Raw genomic sequence first — 23,319 nt, forward strand, 5'->3', positions numbered from 1 at the left:
TATAACAATAATTATATATATATATATATATATATATATATATAGATTCTCATTGCAAAAATTAAACACATTTGGCTTCTTGACATATCTGCTGCGAGTATCTTTTGTGAATCATCCTTTTTCCCCCTTTTGGTGAAGAAAAAAATAGTTCCTTCTAAAAAAGGATTTAAGCAATCCAGAAAAATTTAAAGATTAAAGTTTCAGAACTTCCCACAATTTTCTTATATATTGAGATTTAGGTTTCATAGTATCCCCTGGGGTATAAGTGCCATGTTTTCTTTATCCATCCACCCCCTCACAGACCCTTAAAATGCTTCTCTATCCTGGCTGTTGTGAGTGGTGCTGCAGTGGACATGTAGGGCAAAGATCTCTTTGATACACTGATTTCAGTCCGTTTGTTTACACCCCCAGAATTGGGTTGCCACCTCATATCATAGTTCTACTTTACATTTTTGTGGAACCCACATGTTATTTTGTAAAATGGCTGTGCTAATTTACTTCCCCACCAATAATATGCAAGGATTCCTTTTTCTCCACATCCTCCCCAACATTCATGGTTCATCTTTTGCATAATAGTCATCCTAGCAAAGTAAGATTACATCTCATTGTGATTTTAATTTGCACTTCCATGAGGATTAGAGGTTTTGAGCATTTTTTTTATGTGTGTGTCTATGGACCACTCAGGCCTTTTTTTGAGGAAATGTCTGATCTGATCCTTTACCCATTTATTAATAAGGTTGTTTTCCTTATATATTGAGTTCCTTATATATTTTGGGTATTATCCCCTTACCAAATACATGATTTGCAAAAACCTTGTTTTATTAAATTTTACTTTAATACAAGAAAAAACAGTAACGATAAAAGAAATTTTTAAACTTCGATGTTTCTTCTCTAATAAGTACATGAATTCTTAACAGATCCCTCTAAAGTTATTTAAAAATTATGAAAACCATTAAAAGAATAAAGTAATTACATACTTTAAAATTACATTTTAATTTTAGACATTACCAATTAACTATGAGAGACAAACACTCTCTCTCCTCTCCTTCCCTCCTAATGTCCTTTTTTCCTTTGTCCATGCTCATGCTTGCATAATTCATTAGCATTTTTATACCTTCTCTCTCCTCCATATCTAATTTCTTCTTACAGTGATGATTATTTTTACAATATTAAAATTTCAGATTTATCCTATAACTGTAAGTCGCAAAGACACTTAACTTATATGGATTTTTCCCATCACTGAGTCTTTTATCGTGGATTAATGTTTCCGAACTCTGATTCAGCCCTTAATTACCTTGATTTTACTTTTCAAGGAGTTTTCACAGATAGCTACCAAGTTCCCTGAGATCCTTCCTGTTTGGAAAAGTGTGCTAGTTACCCTCATACTTACACAGCATCTTGGCTGTGTGCAATGTTCCTGAGTCATTCTCTCTTCCAGGCTCTCTACATACTGCCCATGTTTTCCTGAAAGGAACTATGAAGAACTCTGAAGGCTGCTGATTCCTTCACTGATTGCTAATTTGCATTTTTTTTGTCTAGATGACCAATTACATTTTATTCCTAAAGTTTGAATTGACTAAAAATCTACATGAAGTCACCACAGAGTACAGATTATTCTTTCATTATATACAATAAATTTTACCTCAATTAAGTAAAGTGTTATTTTTTTGTAAATACAGCCTTTATTTCATTTGTTGGGTTTTCTTCTCTGAGGATACTAATTATCCTTATGTTATATCATCTTCAATAACTGTTAGTTTCCCTATAAATAACATCATCTGCTTGTCTTTTTTATTAGTATTACTTTAATTATCTCAAACTTGTCTTCTATGTCATTATTCTAACAGTGTCTGTTCTGTTTCCTGTAGTTAGTAATTATTGTTACTTCTGTAATGGTATAATTTGGCCCTCATTTTGTTCCCTTGGGTCCATGATCTCTTGAGAAATTGTGGAGGAAATTTTGTGTTTATTGATTGTTTTCATCTATGTATTATTTTTTTCATGCTCTCTCTCCTGTCCTTCCCTCCTAATGTCTTTTTTTTCTTTGTCCATGTTCATGCTTGCATAATTCATCTCCAGGTAGTTTGTTTGCTGTAATGGATAAAAGAAATGTTAACTCTTTTCTTGATCTCAGATGGGTTTGGTTTCTGCTATGAATACAGTATGAGGCTACTGTACTGCATCCTGTTTACTTGTCAGTACTCACAGAAAAATTGGAGCAAGGAAAGTAGACTAACTGAGGAGATGGACAATCTTTCTTAGAATACTTGGCTTCTATTTTTTTCTTTTAGGATCCAGCTGAATTTCTCCTTCCAGGATCCACTTCCACACCTCATCCCATGGCAGGTGGCCCTGGGCTTCATGTCTTTCCCCAGCCTAGTCCCAGAATGCCTGCTTTTTTTTATGTGCAGACCGTTTCTTACCTATTTCTCCACCAAAGTTCCTTCCATGATTTTGGTCAGCACAAGAGAAAAAATTTCATTTTAGTTCAGTTTGTTTCTTTCCTGATTTTGAAAAATAAATTTTGAAAACTCAGGATTTTGATAATTCAGCACTAAGTATCTGAAGAACAGGGTAGTTACATTCAGAGTCTGTGCCTGCTGCCTGTTTGCTGCACCCCATGGCTCTCATCTTCTCCGTCACCAAATCTTGAGGTTTACTGCACTATGTTACAGACTGAGGCTGTTGGGAATAACATTTACAGGCCATTTTTTCCTTCATTTTTCAATTCTGTTGGTATTTGGGGAGAGCACTTTATTACTGCTATATTGAAATTATATAACATTATCTGTCCATAGTCCTGACCTCCTGTTTTCTGCTTGATCCCTAGTAACCAATACCAAGACATGTTAGTCTGCCACGGGTCAAATCATGATGGTGTCTTACAGCAACCAGTTGTAGCACACAAAAGGACTAGTGTGTCCTTGAAGTGTCTCCCCCTCCCAAAGATATTTTGTTGTCTAGGGAGGGAGATATTACTTTAACTCTTTTTCCCCCATTATGTTTATTGGTACATTTAAAGCAAACAATAGTTTCATTTATCTTTGGGATCTTGTACCTTTACGTGATATGTCTTGGTTCTTGTTTTCACCCCATACCCCTGCCCTCCCTTCACCCACTTCACCTTTCCCTATTTACAAAGACTTTGTTTCCGTATTTCCACCTTTTCACATTTTTCTTTTTCCTTATTTCATTTCCCCACCCCTTTCCACTTCCCCTTTAGCTATTTTCTTCCTATTTCACACTATCACTTATACCATTTAAACCTTTGAGAAACTAAAAGTGTAAACTACTTTAACTCTTTACCTCTATCACTAAAGACTTACCTCTTTGAATGTCTGAGAGCCATAGAAATTGATGTTCTAATTAGAAAACATCAATTAATCTGGTCAAATGCTAATAAATGAGAGTTGCGACTTATCTAACAACAGGAGAGCAGCTCAACATCAACAATTAAAAGGTTAATAAGGAAGAGAGCTCTTCCCCCTTGCTCTTTCCTTTAGTTACTTGGGCTCAGGCTTATGCTAAAAATAGCTCTTTTAATTAATGGTTATTTATCTGAAAATCAGTCATCAGAACTACAGTTTAGGAACTTTTACCTGTGGGATTCATAGATACTATCTATTCTACTACTCGATGATTGAGGAATGGTAGTGTGAGTTAAAAGTTGAATTTATACACAGAGACCAATCCACATCAGTCTACCAAGATACTTTTCCAGATACACAATAGATACACATTATTAAATAATCAAATCAATAATAAGGACTACTGATCATGAATAGAGTCAGATAGTTGGCTAACCCCTACGGAACCCTGAGCATTTCCTAATCTATAGACTAAAGTCAAAGTTCATACTAGAGGAGTGAATTTATGACTAGCTGAACAGGATCATTCAGAAACCTCCAAAGAACTACTTTCTACATCAAACACACTAATTTGGAAGTTACTAACACTCTTCACTTCCTGCACACAGAGACAAAGTGGGAAAAAACAGAAAAATCAAATGGAAGAATCATCAGGAAGACAGCACTCTGTGGGATTCACTGTGGAAAAAGTTGCTCAGTGGTAGAGTGAATGTCACACTTCAGTGGAAAGTTGGGCCTTCATAACAGAAGACACTTGACCATTTTAAGTGTCTTCTGTTAGTATTTTCAATTTCACCCAACACTGCCTCTGTATGTGATACCTGTGCAGGGTTCCCTAACCCTGCCACTCTTTTCTATGACACCAACAATTGATTGAAACTCTTTTTACTCTGTGGATGGACTTTTTTCGTCAACTTGTGTGTCATGTGCTCCATGAAGCCCTCATATCACCACTACAACCCTCCTATCCAAATGATTTTCTTTCCACCTTGGAACCCAGTTCTGGCTGTATCCCTTTCTCTCTTAATATTAATAATCTTTGCTTCCACTTGACAAGCCTCTTCCTCATCTCTTCCCAGGGAAAAGGTCTTATTCTTATTTAAAATACAAGACCAATATGTTTGTGGAATGTACAAGTGATTATTGAACAACTATGAAGCAGCAACTCTTTGTTCATACTTGCTAGAATTCAGAAAGACAGAGATTTTATTTCTGCTCTCCCTGCACTTATGAACCTCTACTACTAAATACAACAAGTCAAACAGAGAGCTCTGGGCAGGTGCTGAGGCTGTGCTATTGGTTGGCAAGGCAGCAACACCTAAAAAGTCACCATATTTCAAAGTATCTCCTGTGGGTTTCATAATCCAAAGGCACATGATTCCGATCATATTTTAAGTTGCTTAATGATATCTTTTCAGTGTGCTCCAGTGTTTTGCTTCTCAAACTGATTTGCACACAAATTACCTGTGTATCTTGTTACAGTGCATATTATTATTCTGTGAGGCTGTGGAAGGAGATTCTGTCTTTCCAAATTGCTCCCTGGAAATGTCTAATGGCTGGTCCACAGACCACACTTTGTGTCATAAGGTTCTAAACAAGTGTTATGTCAATTATGGAAATTGTTGACGTGACACTCATTTTTTGAAAACTCCCACTGTCCTCCACCTGGACACTTCTGCCTCTCATTCAATGGGATAAAGTTCACATCAGAAGAGGTGAATTCAGCAGTGCCCAGAAAACCTGTTAGGGTGCCTCAAAACTGTTAATTCTCAGGTTTCCTTGTATTGTCTATACATGATCCTGCGCTTCAGATCTGTTGTTACTAGATGATTATACTTTGGATGTGGAGCAGGCTTTTCCCAAACATTCAGCATAGCCATTTGCTGCTCTGCTGAAGGCTCCTCTATATCAAAACTGTAACATCCCAGGCCCTTTGCAGAAATAGAAATTTCTTCTAACAGTATGAAATGCTAATCACTTTAAATAGCTATAAAGAGAATGTTCCTTTAACAAGATTGTAAAGAATAAATTTTGTGAATTACCTATGTAAATCTATTTTCTTATTTACCCATAATTGTTTCTGTGGCAACACGTTAATTATTCCAATTCATGATGTCCACCACTCATCACAGAAGTAAAAGTCTGTTTCATCCCTTTTTTCTCCTTTGTCAGCTCTGAGTTCGCCTTCCACCAACACAAGATCTCTTCCTGATCTTGTTCTTTTACAGATCTTCTTTTTCTCTTCCTTTCTTCCTACCCTAGCACCATCTGGCCCAAACCAAGAGCCTTATGTGTGAGAAAAGATGCTTTGTATCTGCTGTTGAGCTCACTGGAATATAATACAACACTGTTCAGCAGGCAGTCCTGGGAATTTGTTTTCCCCTTTGAATATTTAGTTTCTGCAGCATTTCTGACAGCATGATGGTGATTTGAATAGAGTAGAACTGTTTTCACCTCCAGGACATAGGGAAGGCACTGGAAGCCGTACTTTGCTCACTGACAGCCTGGAGGGGGCTGGTCTGAATGATCTTTCTTCCTTCTCACCTCTTGTGGCTTCATTTAGATTAATGCCAAAGATGACCAAGGTGTCATTGTGGGATCCTGGGACAATGTCTATGCCTACGGCGTCCCCCCATCAGCCTGGACCGGAAGCGTTGACATCCTATTGGAATACAGGAGCTCTGAGAATCCAGTCCAGTATGGCCAGTGCTGGGTTTTTGCTGGTGTCTTTAACACATGTAAGTAACCAGTTAAGTAATATTTTTTAACATAAAGGAAATTTCACTTCAAGACATTTTATCTGTAACCTGGCAAAGAGACTTAGCAGTCCCTGTTGGCTTTACAGAATTTATGGGTGAGTATTCTGGGATGCAGTCGATGCATAATTAAATTGTACTGGGTCAAATATGCTCAAAATCTTTCTGACTGCAGAATCTTTATGAAAAGAATGATGTACCGTTTCCCTCTTAATTCATCATTTAATACTCAGAGCAATGGAGGGTCAAGGGGCCAAGTAAGGATGCAGGGGAAAAAGATGAACCATTTTCTTCTCAGTAAGCTCATATTTTCAACATTAAAAAAGCTGTATCTAAAATAAGAATAAGGCAAGATATACTGCTTACCTATTATCAAGATGTTATATAAATATGCGTGGAAAATATGTCCACTTAATTTCTACCCCAATTATGAAAGGGATTGTGGCAGGCAGCCTCATCTCCATCCTTCCACATGAGTCTCAATGCCCCTGAGCAATTAGATATCGGACAGAATGAGCAGTCTTCCCCTCCCAGCTGCCATGCTTATGTTTAATCTACCCAACATCCAGCCTGCAGAACACAACAGACAGGGACAGAGGCATTCTCTTCAGCCCTGTGCATCATTTTTCAAACTGGCTTTTGCCTCTGTAGACCCGGATAAAATTGCAGTTAATTCAGCGAATATGTTTTAAAATACATTTATTTAAGTACACACTGGTAATGACTTTTATTCATACCCCACTTCTACAGCCTTGGACAAACATTAAGCTCAAGTCGGAGTGTCCTTCCAGCCTGCTCATTAATAAAGAATGTTTCACCTAGTTAGCATTTTTTAAATAAAGAAAAAACAAAACAAGGAGAAGCTGTAGCAAGGCCATTTTAAAACATGATTATGAAACCTGCCAGTTTTTGCTCCAAGTAGTGATAGTCTAACAGTTGGTCGATGATCCAAATAGAAATAAATTGTAAATTTTTCTTTGTTTCATTTCCCTCTGGTATCAGCTGAAAAAAAAAAAAAAGATTCTTAGGATTTTCAATACACCCAAGAGCTAAAGGAATATGCACTTCCTGGAACCTGTAAAGGCCAAAGTATCAGTCTCCTAGGACTGGTTCCTGAAGTCCGAGAAGCCTGGGCTTCATGATAAGTTAAATGTTGAAAGGATCTCCCTCCCTCAAGCCAGGATGGCGAGAGGAGAGACTCCAGGAAAAGAGAAAGGACTCACATCCTCCCCACGCCCATAGCTTCACTACCCTAGCTCAAATCCTTCAGGCCCTGAACCAGATAAAATGGTGAGCACCTTTTTGTATGAAAGCACTGTCAGATCTGTGCCTACAAGTGGGCTTTGATGGTAAATCAAGAAAAGGCAAGAGCATACTTTGAGGAACTCACAGTAAGAATAAACTTGAAGGGGGAGATTGGAGAGAAAGAGGACCAGGCCCCAAAGGTAAATTCCACCACCTTAAAATTAAAAGTAAACTAGATTCTAGAGTAAGTTCTATTGTGCTTCCATGTGAATCAGTGTTCAGAAATTCTCACTAGAGGGCTGGGGGCATAGCTCAGTGGTAGAACACATGTTCAGCATGCAGGAGGTCCCAGGTTCTACCCACAAGCACGCACACAAAACAAATTACTAAAATTCACTAAAAATAGAACAAGAGCACCAGTCCTCTTATGGGTAAGACTGTGGGTGAATAGGAATTGCAATGGATAGGAAGATGGGAGTGAGAAGCCAGTGATGCCTGTCATTGGTGATGTGGGGCGGGGGGTATTGAGATTAAGTCATTAAGGAAGAGAACAGTTGAGTCTCGAGGAGACTCAGGTTTGGACTTCCAAGGTTGTTCTATCTTAAGGAGGCAGAGAGTCTTTTTTTTTTAAATGCTAAACTATTCTGAAGGAAGAAAAAAAATAGCAAGCCAAGTCATTAATCTTAAAATTGTCAGGTGAATTATTTTCAATGAATCCTGATGTCTGGCGTCCTGGGAGCCAGTGAGGGCATTTGGATTAAGTTTAATCAATAGGTACATATGGCAAGAGAGGCATCCAAGTAATTTATTATCTAACAATTAAAACAAATCTGTGGTGTCACCCTGCACTTCTTGCCACGAGAGTAAATTCCAGCCAAGAAGATCAAACCCCGCTGAGGACCTGCTCTGTAAATTCCTAACTTCCTACTAGAGTTTTCAAACTTCATTTTCAGGAGCATGATTCCATTAAGTAGGCCAAAATAATACTACTCTGATAACCCCATGATTAGAAAGTGAAGCTTAGATTCTCTTCTAGTTGCCTATATTTGGCACCAGGGAAATTTCTGCAGCATTGCACAGCAAGACATCTCTCTTCGGCTCCCAGAGGCTGAACAAGTCACCCTTCCTCTCTGAGGAACATTTGAGGACATGTCCACAGGGCATAGAAGATATGGAAAGGGATTCTTCACTGTGTGCTTCTTAAATTGCAACAATGTGTCTCAAGTGTAGTGACATTTCTTCTCTGTAGTTTTGAGATGCCTTGGAATTCCAGCAAGAGTCATTACCAATTACTTCTCAGCCCATGATAATGATGCCAACTTGCAATTGGATATCTTCCTGGAAGAAGACGGGAACGTGAGTTCCAAACTCACCAAGGACTCAGTGTGGTGAGTATGATTTACAAGGGCACTGGCCAGTATCAGATTAGAGGGAGAGTACACACTTAGCACAAGACAGGTTCTGTCTGATGTTTCTCTCTCTTCTATTTTAAGGACTATTCGATACCATAGGCAGAAATGTCTGATTGTCAAAGATTTTCTTAGCTAATGAATTAGAAATGTTATTGAACAAGCAGTTTGGGTTCCTAGTAATAAAAATCGATCATCCATTTGGCAGCAACCAACAAAAAAGGCCACAGTTTTAGCTACTATGTGTGCCAGTACTGATTCATCTCTACTTTTGTGTGTTAGTATCCACAGTTGATGACAGAGAGATTGGAGTTGAGCACTCTCTAGGCAGTGTCTAAACGGAGTATAGCTGACATTTACTCGGCACCTGCTGTGTACAAATTTCTGTGTTTATGTGGCCTTATCTAATTATTTTCACAGTTTTATCAAGAGAATGTTAGTAATATTTCCATTTACAGATTAGGAAACTGAGGCTCAGTCTGGTCATACATCTGGTAAGCTAGGAATAAGCTCTAAGTGTCTCAGACCCTGAGCCCCAACCTAGTCTTGCCTCTGCAATGTAGAGCAACTCTTTGAATATAAAAGTTCCCCTTGACTGTACCCTCATCTTTGCTTAAATGTGGAAATAGGAGGAGACCTGAAATCTGTTCAGCTTGGTTCAGTAAAAAACTCATCTTTAATGGCCTTCACAAGCTAATTATCCCACAAGGAGGCTAAAATCTCAAAGAAATCTCATTTTTCCTTGGGATCCCCTCAGACCAAATCAGTACACTGAAAAGAGGGGAGAAGTCTTGTATCCAGATGAAAAGGATATTTAGGAAGGTCTGTATGGGAGGAAATTGAGCTGTCACTGGGCACTGAACTAGGTGGAATTTCCAAGCCAAAAATGTGTCTGATATGGTTGTTCCTTATAAGTAATAAAACTAAAACACTGTGAGTTGTAAAATCATCCAAATGGGGATGTAGGAAGTTGGAAGTTCCTGAGCTCCCCTGTTACAGGCATAGTCCATGGTTTCAGGAGCCGTGGCAGCTCACCGGGCCCTGGCAACAGTCATCTGAGAATGTCAAAAGAAGGAACATTGCAGAAGCAATAGCAACTCACCACTGTGAATAAAAACTAGTGCAGTACATTTGAAGGAGGAGCTGGGCTTAGTAAGCATGGAGATGCTGGCAAGAGGAAGGCTCTCCTCCATAAATTGAGCAGCAATTGAAACATTTAAGCAGAACACACCAATGAAGGGGATTACGGGACTCAGGGATTACAGGGCTCAGTCAGTGGCTTGGCTCTGTCATTGATCAGCTATGTGTCCTCGAGCAAAGCATAAACTCTCTGTGCCTCTTGACCCCTCTATGGCAGGGATGACAAAATCCCCTACTTCCCTCTACACAGAGTTGAGTCTAACAGGTGTCTAATGAATGTTAGCCACTGATTGCCTTTGTTATTAGTCCCACAGCTGGGATATTTTGGAAGCAATATGTTGCCATCAACCTAAGCACCTTCAAGCAGTCAAAAGAGAGGTGCCCGGTGTCTAAGATGACTACTGCTCTTACTGTCATTTAGGGGGGATTTTTAAGGATAAAGAAGATGCTTCTACCTCCCCAGAGGAAACTCTAATGCACATTAAAGGTCAAAATATTCCAGGAAGCCATGGGCCTGGGAAGAACTCTCCTTTTTTAAGGAGGCTGGTGGAGGTTTTCCCTGAACACATCCACCAGTACATAATACTGAAGCCCCTTTGCCCATGTCAGGCTCTGGTCCATTGTGTGGCTTTGGGAAAATGACTTCAACCTCTCTGGGCTTCAGATTAGCCATGCATAAACGGAGGGAAATCTCAGCAAATACCATTTCCTGATGGTATGACACAGTGAGGTTATTGAGGTAAAATACTAGTAATTTGATCAAGTATCTCTAATCCAAGAGTGTAAGATCCCAAATCCAAAACTCCATGAGCACCCCATGGCACTTTAAGTGGAAAATTCAATAACTGACTTCATCAGTCAAAACACAGGAGCACTAAAAATGTTGTATAAAATGACTTTCTGGTTGTAAGTATAAGGTGTATATGGAATATAAGTGAATTTTGTGTTTAGTCTTGGGTCCTAGCCCTAAGATATCTCATCGTCTCTTGCAAATATTCCCAAACCGGAAACGCTTCACCAACACTTCCGGTCTGTGGCGTGTCAGAGAAAGCACACTGGCTCGCACCCCCTATCATGTCAGCCCTGGACTCCTCAGCTTCACGTCAGCCTGGTGAGAGCTACGGCCGCCAGCTCTGTAGGGCCAGCAAAAGAGAGGGGGCCGGACATGGAAGCCAGGGAGGCCGAGGTGGAGGGAGGATGACCATGTTGAGGTCAGCACACTATAGATCGGCAGTGTCCAGCCTGACGCTTCCTAGCAAGGGTCACAGGTTCAGCCCAGCACCATCTCCCCTCGGTGAGCTTCAGCCACTCAAACCCAGCCAGTCAGGCGGTGTGTGGTCCCTGCTCAGTGTCTGGCACTCTCTCTTCTCTCTCACCTCCTCAAGGGAGCACAGTCCAGCTCCTTCGTTCTTCTGCTACAGGCAAATTTCCTTTGCTTTGGGGGCAAAGGAATCTGTAAAGGGCACAGCTGGGTGGAGCCCTTGGACACCAAGGTGGCCAGTGAATTTCCATGGGGGAAAATGCCAGGCAACACATCCCTGGAGGAACAATTTGAGCTGCCTGTCCCTGGCGCGCTGGTGGCTTCTGAGTTATGCGTAACCTCTGGGGGAGGCGCCTATGAATCACGGTGGACAGTTTAATGAAGGTGGCTGCGCAGTGCACCGCTGCAGTCCCCGCAGCGCACAGAGATAGGGAGGCTCGCTGAAGAGAAGAGGCAGGGGTCGAACAGATGGGCAGGGGCCAATGAATGTCACCTCACCTGGGAAGAGCTCAATTTGACCGCCTCATTAAGAAGGTCACGGTAGAAACGGAAACGATTTAAAAAGACAGAGACAGTGGCACTTACTAGGGTCAGGAAAGGTATTTCCACGAAGGGCTTTGCTCCTGCTCTGGGTAAGCTCTGGGTAAGCTTTACCCTGTGTCCTTCAGCCTTGCCAGAGTCCATCGCCTGGTTTGAACACTGCCCCTCTCTTGACTTGTCCTCACCGGAAAGCCTCCCCCAGCATGGAGCAGTATGGAGTCTCTCTTACTTTTGTTTGTTTAACCAGCATGGAATAGCACACAGGGAACAGAGCAAGCAGGGAATAAATGATCTTGGTTGGGGAATTTTTTAAATGCTCACTGAACAGATGTCATTTTGTCGCCTGACAAGCCCTGATGGTACAGTACCACATGGTACTGCCCTTGAGCTCCATCCGGTGTTTATGGGGAGACACCACATGTAGAGCCCTCTAGACTCTTAAACAGGGCTATGATGGGAGCTGGGAGTCAGAGACAGCAGGGGAAGAGGCTGCAGAGTCAAAGCCATTGTCCCCCTGCAGTCTTCTGGCTGTGCTGTTCAAAGATAGGCAAAAAAATCAATGTTGCCTCACACAATGGATGCAAAAAATGAGACGACATCTATGATGTTGATAATGATTGCTTCGGGCCCTGGACTCAGGCACAACTTGTGAAAATGAGCCAGAGAAAGCTTCACATGACAGACACAAGGGCAAATTCACTGCAAAGGACATTTTCCTTCTTCCCCCTGAGGTCTGGCTCCCAGCCACTTTCCCCTTCCAGCTTGGCAAGGTGGCATCATTGTCCCTGGCCCACAGATGATACCCAGGGGAGTGTCAGGAAGGGTCCAAGTGCTAACACAGGACAGTGAGACCCCGTCTGCCTTGAGGAACTGGCAAGCAGGCGTAACTGCTTCCAGGGTTGCTGCACGTTGTTGTGACAACAGTTTCTGGGCACTGACCCTCATTCTCACCTTCCTGGCCTATGCAGCTCCTTCCTGTGTGAAGCAGGGACCCTTTACCCTTTTCTCTGCTGTCCTGGAAAGGCCAGTTCCCCAGGACTAGCTATAACCACTTGGGAATGAGTTGTTACCATCCAAACATCACCATCTGCCCCTCCTTCCCACCCGCAGGAACCATCCCACTCCAGGTGGTGCCTCTCTAAGGCAAAACCGCCTGCTTCTCTTAGCGTTCACAGAGCTATGCATCCACAGCCTTCTGCAGGGTTCCTTAGAAGAAACCACCTCAAAGCCCCCTGGCCCAGTGGCTCCTTTCTGTCCAGCTTCCAGGCCTACCTTCCAGCTTCCCTTTACCCTGCTCACATTGCCAAAGGAAGTTCAGTGCCTCCTGGACCTGGGTTGGTTCCACAAATGATCTTTTACCTCACAAGAGTACAAAAGCAATATACCTGCCCTAGAAGCTACACTTCAAATTCTGAATTTGGGTCTCTTTTGGGGCTAGGGAGGTATTGTTACTGGCTGCTTAGGTTTGGCAAAAAGGAAAAAGGATTTATTCAAAGCTAGCTCCGAGGAGATGGAAGGGCCCTTTTGCCTCAGATCTCCCCGAATACAGCTGTGACAAGGTCTTTATAGCAAGGAACTGGGGGAAAGAGATGGTACAGACCTCCACACTTGCTGTGGAGCTTCCAACTCCTTGGGCTCATTCTCTTTCTGTGGGAAGGAAGCTGGACCCTGGGTTCAGCATGTGAATATTCTGCCACTGCTTCTGAGGAAAGGGGGCTGGCATTGATCATGTGCTCAGCAGGAGGAAGTTTGGAGAATTTGCTTATCTCTAAAAAGGAAGAAAAGAAATCTAACTTGTAGGTCCCACTTTGAGGGGTCACAGTGATGGCACAGTACTATCAACTGCTGTGCTGGGCAGCAGGCCCTGAGCCACCATCACAGGGGAATCAGCCAATACTGTACAGTGTGCCCGGAAACCAAGCTGGGGTGCTCCGTACTCAGGGGAGGGTCAAAGCATTTTCCATTGTCACCTTACTGGGTCTGAGAGATTCCCAAAGCAGAAATGAGGTGTTTAATGCATCCTTTTGTAACAGGTCTGATGACTTCTAAGAAAAAGAATTTTCAGGACACATCAGTGGCTTAAAGAGGGTTTATTAGACACTTAGGGTGCACTCAAGAGCAGAGAAATGATGCACAGCACAGCTTGGAACTGGGAACATTTACTCTTCTGAAGCATGGAAAGCCCTGGAGAAGGTGCCCACCCCCAGGAGTTGTGGGCAGTTTTTGTTTTGTTTTTTAGAATAGGTAATTTAAACATCCTTTGGGTGCAGGTCACCCCTCTTTTATATTAGGGGTGCGTTCCTGCTCTTTGCTCTCTCTCCGTTAAACCAATTTATGGACTTTTATTGCTCCTGAGGTGTGATGGCTCTGGCAGGGAAGAACCCAGAACTAACCAAGAGTGTGCTCGATATGGGTCACTGTGGGTGACTTCAGCTAAGGTTTTCTTCAAAGTACAATTTTTAGTTATGACTTTCTGTTTCTTTTCTACCTGTTCTTTCTTTTATCCTCCCACATTACAATGAGTTTATCCAATGTGAGCCAAAGAGCATATATTTTCCACTCAGGAAAACAGAGTTTCAAATGAGGTGGGTGGAGGTAGGTTCATCCATACCCATGGACGTGAAAAGAAAAAGGCTGGGTACACATGGGGCCCTAAGGTTCATGCTGGTCTCATCTGCTTCTCAAAGTCCAGCTGACTGGTCAAATAGCAAACAGAAAATCCTAGGTTGGAGGGTTGCAAACATCATGTATGATAGTAAAGATAATCATAAGAACTGTGTGCAAAGAATTAAAAAGCATCTTCATTTCCTATATCGTCTTTTCATTTTAAATGAAATAGGTTCAGATAAAATGGCCTTTTCAATTTAATTTTTAAAAAACTAATTTAAAAATAGTATAGAAGAAAAATTCCGAATACAGACCAAATTGCTTAAAGATGTTTGGGAGGGATCCCACAATGCATCCAAGTTATTTGTTTTAAAGTGTTATCCAAGATGTTTATTTTCAAACATTGCTGAGTTAATCACACTTTTGGCCAAATCGTTTTTATTAAAATCATTAGGAGTAGACAATGAGATCTGTTATCTGAGGACTAGGAATATGCATTGAAGACAGAACACCCTATTGAAAGGGGAGTCATATGGTAACTCTGTGTTTAACTTTTTAAGAAACTGCCAAACTATTTTCCAAAACAGCTGTTTTAAATTTCCACCAACAGTGTGTGAGTTTCAACTTCTTTATATTTTTGCTGACAGTTATTATTTCCCGCTTTAAAAATTGTAATTATCTTAGTGGATGTGACATGGTAATTCATTGTGAATTTTATATGCACTGCCCTAATGTTTCATGCTGTCAAACATCTTTTCATAGGTCTTTTGGACATTTATATATGATTTGGACAAAATGGCTATTCAAATCTTTGTCCCACTTCCCCTACACTCCTTTTTTTTAAGTCTGGTGATTGAACCCAGAGCCTTTGCACTGAGCTATATTCCCAGCCTTTTAAAAATACTTTTAAGATTAGGTTTCACTAAATTGCTACATTATCCAGGTTTAAACTTGCAATTCTCCTCCCTAAACTTTCCACAAAGCTGGGATTACAGGTAAGGGCCACTATGCCCAGCTTCTTGTCCCATTTTAAACTAGATTATTTGTTTTTTATTGTTGCATTGTAGCTGTTCTTTACATATTCTGGATATAAATCCATATGTGATTTGTAAATATTTCCTTCCATCTGTGGGCTGTCCTTTTACTTTCTTGATAGTGTCCTTAAAGTACTAAAAATGTTCATGTTTATAAAATTCAAATTTTAATCTTTTCTTTTGGGTTCTTATACTTTTTGTGTCGTATATAAGAAACCACGACATAATCCAAGATCACAATATTTGCTCCTCTGCTTTCTTCTAAGCTTTGTCCAGTTTTAGATCTTATGTCTATATCTAGGATCCATTTTGAATTAGCTTTTATATATACAGTGAAGGAAGGAAGGAAAGATTAAAATCATCTCATTGATGATTCCTGGATGAGATGAATTGTTTTCTCTTGCTCTTTTAAACAATCTCTCTGTCTTCAGCTTGCAACAGTTTGGCTGTAGTGTGTGTAGGTATAGGTCAATATCAGTCTTATTTGGATTTTCTGAACTTCAATGTGCATAATAATGTCCTTCATCAAATTTGAAGTTTCTGGCTACCATTTCTTCAAATATTCTTTCTGCAACTTTTCTCTCCTTCAGGAACTCTTATAATTAATGTATTAATATACTTTACATTTTTCATATGTTTTTGTGGGTTTGCTCATTTTCCTTCGTTTTCTTCTCATATTCAAACTTCATTTCAATTGATCTAGCTTCAAGTTCACTAATTTTTCTTCTGTATTCTCAGATCTATTTTTGAAACACTCTGTTGTACTTTTATTTTAGTTATTATACTTTTTAGCTCCATAATTTCTATTTCATTTGTTTTTTTTTTTGTTTTTTTTTTTTAATTATTGAGTTTATTGGTACATTTAGGGATACAGTACAGTTACATTCATTGTTGGGATCATGTACCTTTACATGGCAAGTCTTGATTCTCATTTTTTCCCCTTACCTCTGCCCTCCCTTCATTTGTTTTTAAATTTCCATTTTTACTTATAGTCTGAATTTGGTGAGGCATCATTCTAATGTCTTCCCTTTGTTCTTTAAACATGTTTATAAAATTTGATTTACAATCTTTGCCTAGTAAGTCCAAAATCATGGCTTTTGTTCCAATTTTTCTTGATGACTTTTTCTTTTGTGTGTGTGAACTATACTTTCCAGTTACATGTGTAAGTGCGCATGTGTGTGTGTCTGTGTATCTCTGTGTACCCATGTGTACTTGCACCTTATAATTTTTGTTGAAAATTGGACATTTTAAATAAAGCAATATGTCATTTCTTCAAGTCAGATTTACTGCTACCAGCATTTTTGTTGATATATCTTGCTTTTGTAGTTGTTGCTGTTGTGCTTGTTTATTTAGTGACTTTCCTAGACTAATTCTTTAAAATCTGTATTCCTTCTCATTTATAGCCACTGAAGTCCATGCTGAGTTAGTCTCAAAAAACAATTGGACAGAATTTCCTTAAATAACTTGAGCCAACAATCTCCCAAACTTAGTCTAGGAGTGTGGGGTGAAAATTAGTCTGCCCTGTGTGGGGTGAAAAAAGTAATGCTCCAACAGGCAGTTTGCAATTCAACAGAATCCTGCATTTTCCACTTGAATTGAGCTTCAAGGTCAGCCAGAAATGAGGGATAAGGACTTTCTTGGGGTTTCTTTTTTTTTCTTTCTTTCTTTTTATTGTTTATTGGTACATTCTAGGTATACAGTACAGTTACATTCATTACTGGGATCTTGTACGTTTACATGACAGGTCTTGGTTCTCATTTTTTCCCCTTGTCCTTGCCCTCTTCCCATCCACATTTACAAACACTTTATTTCCATTTTTTCATTTTCTCATACTTTTTCTTTTCCCTTATTCCCTCTCCCCTACTCTTCCCACTTTCCCTACACCTTTAGGCTTCTCTTCCTATTTCACATTGTTAATTACCCCATTAGGATCTTGTGTACTATTATAGTTTTTCACACCAGAGAAACTATTCAGTCTTGGGGTTTCTTGAGGATGCATACAACCTCCTACATGTGAGAACATCTACAGGCTGGAGTTTTCAAGGTCCTCTGAAGACTTCTCTTCACTTTTTCTAAGTTATTTCAGTTATCTCTTATTATTCTCAAGTGATACTCACCCCATAGGCAGCTGAGATGCTAAACAAATGTTTTTAGTTGAGTTTGAAAATTACTCTATGGATAGGGCTATTTTCTCAGAGTAAGCTTCAAATCATTTAAGTAAGTCAAAACAAGCCCCAAGAATGGAGCTCTTTGGTTACATGTTAGAAAAGTTGAACAATGACAATTTGGGTAGATGAGACTTTTGAGGTCTTCCAACCCCATTTCCTTCCATCAAACTATTTCTAAGCAGTTAAGTTTTCTCTTTTCTTTTCTTTCTTCCTTTCTTTCTTTCTTTGTATTAATTGAACATGAGATCTTTGCACTGAGCTATGTCTCTAACTTTCTTTTGAGATAGGGTCTCTCTAAAACACTGTTACTAAGTACCGAGGCTGGGTTTGAATTTATAATGTTCCTGCATTAGCCTCCAGATTACTTGGATTCCAGGTGTGCACCAAAACACCCAACTCTCTTAGGCCATAAATTTTTATAGATTCTGAGGCTGTTGGTTTTCAAGACTGATGTGGAACTATGGACATGGGAATGGGAATAAAGTAAAGTAGAACCTCACAAAACTCCCTATTCTAAGATTTATCTGTTTTTCTGATCTAAATTCTCCTGTGGTTTACAGTCTTTTGTTCAGTTTCAAGGTTCTGGAAAAGTTTGTTTTGGCCATTGTTGCTACTGTTTTCCTTGCTACTCTGCCACTGTAAAAGTGTTTCCCAAAGCCCATTCATCATCAATATGTACATGATTCCAAAAAGAGATCTACCACATCCTTCCAGCATTTTATATTTTGTCAGAATTTTTTGGATCTGTCATAGCCTTCTCCATATGTATCTGTTGAAATACATATTATTTTTTGTACAGTCGTGAGTCCCTTAATGATGGGATATGTCCTGTGAAAAATATCAATAGGCTATTTCACTGTTATTTGCATGTCATAGAGGGCACTTCCACAAACAGATAGTCTTGGTCAATCACTCAGCATGGCCTCTTGATCTAGTACCAAGATATGGTAAACAAAAAATATATGCTGTTGATGTAACACAACATACTGGATAGCTTTCCTATTGCTGGGACAAAATACCTGATACCTGCAATTTAGAAGAGGTTTATCTTGACTCATGGTGTCAGAGGTTTCAGTCCATGGTTATTGGCTCCAACATAGAAACATCATAGTAGAAAGGTATAGTGGAAGAAAGCTGCTCAACTCATGGCATCTGGGAAGCATAGAGCAGGAGAAGAGCTTCAGAAATATAGTAATACTTTGATTCCAGAATGCAATTCGGTTTGCAAACAAAAGTGTCTGGAAAAATTTTGCTTCCATTCACAAACGCCACATCAGATGGCAAACACCACCATGGCCATCTTCCCCACACAAACACAAACACAGCCATCTTCCCCCAAATCATAACACAAGTTAAGTTTGTAAAGTGAGGTACCACTGTGCAGTCCCCAGTTTTACATTCCATGACCTGCTTCCTCCAAATAATAGTCCATTCCACTGTGAACTCATCAATTGGTTAATCCATTGATGAGGTTAGTGCTCTCACCATCCAATCACTTCCAGGAGACTCTTAATACAGTAAAATTGACATGCATACAATAGCGTTCTATAGCAATCTTTTTAGTTAAGTGGGAGCACATTCACAAATGATGAAAAGTATAGTGTAGTAAATACATAAATAAATAATAGTTTTCTACCACTATTAAGTACATGCTGTACATAACTGTATGTGTTCTGCTTTTATAACATTGTCAGCTCCATAAATTTGCTTATGCAGCATCCCATAGACATGTAAGTAATGCATTAGATTATGATGTCAGGACAGCTATGACATCCCTAGGCAATGAGACCTTTTCTGTTCCATTATAATCTTATGTGCATTGCCCAAAATATCATTATATGCCATATGACTATATATGCTTTTGTTTATCCTGTATATTATGGGGCATTATATTCACCTTTTAGAAATTACATATGCAGAAAGCTCTTCATATATTTCATTTTAGTGTAATAAAGGGATATTACAAAAATGTTTAAAAACTAGAAAATGGGATTTTCTTCTCTGAAGGTTGAAAATCACTACACTAGACCAATGATGGTGAACGTCTTCTATCTTTCAATGATACAAACAGCCCACTGCAGCATGTGTGCCATAGGTTCACCACCACTGCACTAGACTCTCCTGCTCCTATCACCCACTTACCCTACTTCTCCAGCTAGAATATCTCTACAGTAAACCCATAACCTGTGTTCTATTCAAGTTTTACTTGACAATGGACACTGAATTTGGGGTGGTAAAATGTTACAGATCCTTGCAAGTACTTCTCAAGAAATCAAGAGGGATGGGAAAGGAAGTGGGAAAAAGACATACAGAAAACACTAGCATACTTTTCATAGTAAAAAAGTGTCATATTTTAGTTAATCTCAAATTCTGCCTTGAATAATCATCATATATATCATTCATAGGTTGCTAGAAAAAATAGGCTAATAAAATATGTACTACCTATGCCAACTTATTTTGATGTTTTAATAAAACATCCTAAAAACTTTATAAGAATAAGAGCTATCAACTTTAGAATATCATATTCATAAGCACCTTTATGGTGCAAAATAATGACTTGGGCACCTAATGAGCCTACTGGCTGGATTTTTTTAAAATTCTAAGTATTTTTAGAGAAATTTGTTCAGGATTAATGACAGTAAATTTTTTAGACTTATACAAACAAGTAACTTCAAAATATGATCTTTTTTTCATTTTCAGTTAGAATGTCATTTCCTGACTTGCTATGCTATGGAAAGTGGTAAAATAAATGGCATCCCATTTCCACCATGAATTTAGCAGGGGACCTGTCTGAGCTCAGGGGGGCCTTCTGCTCACTAGTGATGGAGATTGTGGTTCATGTGGTTGTGTAGCATTTTGCTTTTGAGTATTTTTATTTTGAGTTATGGTTGGTATTTTTGTTTGCATTGCTTTGTTTTTGGGTTTTATGTTTCTGTGTGTCTTGTTTCTGCCAAATCTAGTTTCATTCATTTACTGGTACTATATTAAAACACAATACATAAAAAGTCAAAGAAGAGGGGAAATAAATCTGTATGATTATCCTCTAATTTTCCAAAAACTGCTCTTATGAAGCAGCTGTAAAGTTTTTTTCTTAAATATTTGTCACCTGCACCTGAAAGTCTAAGAGTAGAACACCTGTACTCTCACTAGATTTCATAAATGGGATTTCTCAGTGCTACTTTTCCGCACCTGCAGTTGAATGCACTGGGGATGGTATTTAGCCAGTGTGCTTGGTAGGATCATGCCAGTATTTAGAGCCACTGTCCTTTCTAATTGATTCCATCATCCAGTTGGTGGTTCAAGCCTGTGTCTGAGCAGGTGTTAATGACTTTGATGGTCACCCCAACTATAAATATACTGACAATTTTGTGTTGGGAGCTGCAGCACACTCCCCAGGTCTATGCTCATCTGTAACTCCGTTAGTGTCCCTTGTGCTGCAGTAGATGATGCTTAAACTGCAACTTCTCAAGAAATGCAGAGTCCCTTTCATCCACAGGATAAGCAACAGTAAACACCTCCATTGCTTCTCTTTTTGCTTGGTAGGCACTTAGTCCCTACAACAGCATCTTTTGTTGAGATGGGATGCTTCATTCCATGGTACCTTCCATCAGGACTGATTGCCCAGGGCTTCCTTGGGTAGCTCCCAACTGTAGGGAACTATAGAGCTGAGCCTCAAAGAGGAGGTGCCACTGGCCTTGGCTTCACCTGATTGAGTCTCTGGCTTTGATTGACCTGGCCCCATGCAGCTCCCAAGTCAAATGCCCCTTCCTGGCCTAAGCATGGCAACAGCACCTACCAACGAGCAGCTGCATCTGGAGCAGTGTGGTGCCCCGGCCTCACAGTCTCATACAGCATTCCTCCAGCTCACCCCTGAATGATTCCCTTATTTATCTTGCTTTGTTATATTTTCCTGGCAAGTTTTTTCTCAATCTCGGTTTTCATTGCCACTCTTTAAAATGTCTTGTCAGACAAGCTTCAGAATACACCGAATTATTTCCACTTCCTTCCAATGACTCTCACTCACCCTACTCCATTCTCACTGTCATTAGAGTGGCAAGAGTTTGATGATCCAGGGCATGCAGTCATTCTTGTCATCACTGCCATTGCCTGGGTTAGGAGTTTATCAGCAGAACCTGAATCAGGGCTGTGTCCGTCTGCCACCAACACAAATAATTGGAAAGATACCTGTCTCCCAGACCCTACCACTTTTGCAGATGAAAGGATTCAAACATTTGGCCTACATTTAAAGTTGGTCCACAACTTCTCCTCTGGGCTCTCTCTCTGACTTATTTGTGCTCCCCCTTGAGCCCATTTGAAGCTACACTAACAAAATTACAAGGCTGTGCCTCTTTCTCCTCTTTTAAGGACTCTTCCTATGAAACTTTTCTGGACATGTTACATATGAGATGACATTATAAAGTGATTAAGCCTTTAGCTAAGCCAAAGGCAGTACAGGGATCCTCACTTAAATTAACTACTTTGTTTCCTTTGTGCACAGAGATGCAAGGCCTGTCTTGGTCTCAGCTGCATTCTCTGTGCTTTTCTCATCCCTTCCACAGACTTCTGCACCTCTGGAGGGGACCCAGCCAGCTGTGAGGTCCAGGGCCACCATGGAGCTATGCTTTACCTTCCTTTGATTTAAAAATAATAATTCTCTTAAGGTTTGGGGGCTATTCCGTGTTTCTTATTTAACAATTCCAAACATTACAAAAAAGGTAGGAAAGTAAGAATCATCTGCCTTCTACCTACTCAGAATATTTGTAACATTTTGTCAGACATATATTGTGTGCAATATTGTGTGCATTTGTCAGATGTGTATTGTTTGCATATTGTGTGCCTTGCAGAGTACCACAAACTTAGCAGCCTATGTCAACACAAACTTGTTAACAAGCAATATCTGTGGGTGAGGAATCTGGGCACAGTTTGACTGGTCCTTTGCTCGGCTTGTCAAATGGTGCACGGTGCTGGCTGGTACTGCTGTCTCTAATAATGCTTGGGATCCTTTTCCAAGTTCATTTAAAAGGAAGTAAGTTCTTCACAGTGTGAAAGCCTCTGTCTTCCTCAAGGACTGAGAGTCTCTTTTTCTTCTATTTCTTGCTTTGCTTTGTCTTTCACTTTAGAACCAGATTAGGGGGATCATCTGATTAGGCAAAGCTCACTCTGATAATCTTTTTAATTAACTCAAAGTCAACAGATTGGTAACCTTAATTACAAAATTTTCCATGGCATGTAATATAACATAATCACAAGAGATATACGTAATTCTATTCATGGATTTTGCTTGCACTAAAAGGGATGGAATTTTATAGGGTTTACTGAAACTTCTGTTTCCCATACATATACAATCACAGACACACATGTATACACATGTGTATGTGCACACACACACACACACACACACTATACACTGTTTTCTGTAGTGTTAATTTTTAAATGAATGTGCCATGAACATCTTTCCTGCCTAGTAAATACAAATCTACATTTTTATGGCTGAATAGTATTCTATTTTGTGTTTTGAAATGTTTAATCACATATTGGATGATTAAGTTTTCCCAATATTTCCTTCCTATAAATTATGCTAGAACAAACATTCTTAGCCACTTGTCTTTTGTTTGTGCTGTGATTTTCCATGTGCAAATACAAAGCAGATGGGTTTACTTCCTTTGATTTCAAAAATCAAAGGGGCCCCTACCAGTTCATTCATTATTATTCTAGTGAAGCCCTTGCCTCTAGTGAAAGGTTCCCTGGGTCTTTTGTATCAGTACTACTGATTTATTGTCATTCTTGAAAA

The 23,319-nt window shown here is 39.7% G+C and overlaps 1 protein-coding gene across 2 annotated transcripts in view; it reads left to right on the forward strand.

The window, feature by feature from the left end:
- Positions 1-23,319, forward strand: part of F13a1 (coagulation factor XIII A chain) — a 149,402-nt gene that overhangs the window by 77,880 nt on the left and 48,203 nt on the right. For both annotated transcript variants that reach the window (XM_010622800.3, XM_033761934.1), the window contains exons 7-8: positions 5,932-6,106; positions 8,619-8,757. In XM_010622800.3, the coding sequence (XP_010621102.1) occupies positions 5,932-6,106; positions 8,619-8,757 (314 nt within the window). The remainder of the gene's footprint in view (positions 1-5,931; positions 6,107-8,618; positions 8,758-23,319) is intronic.

The sequence above is a fragment of the Fukomys damarensis genome, unplaced genomic scaffold (assembly GCF_012274545.1).
Source record: "Fukomys damarensis isolate Sample0158 unplaced genomic scaffold, DMR_v1.0_HiC HiC_scaffold_10, whole genome shotgun sequence".
Taxonomy (NCBI): Eukaryota; Metazoa; Chordata; class Mammalia; order Rodentia; family Bathyergidae; genus Fukomys; species Fukomys damarensis.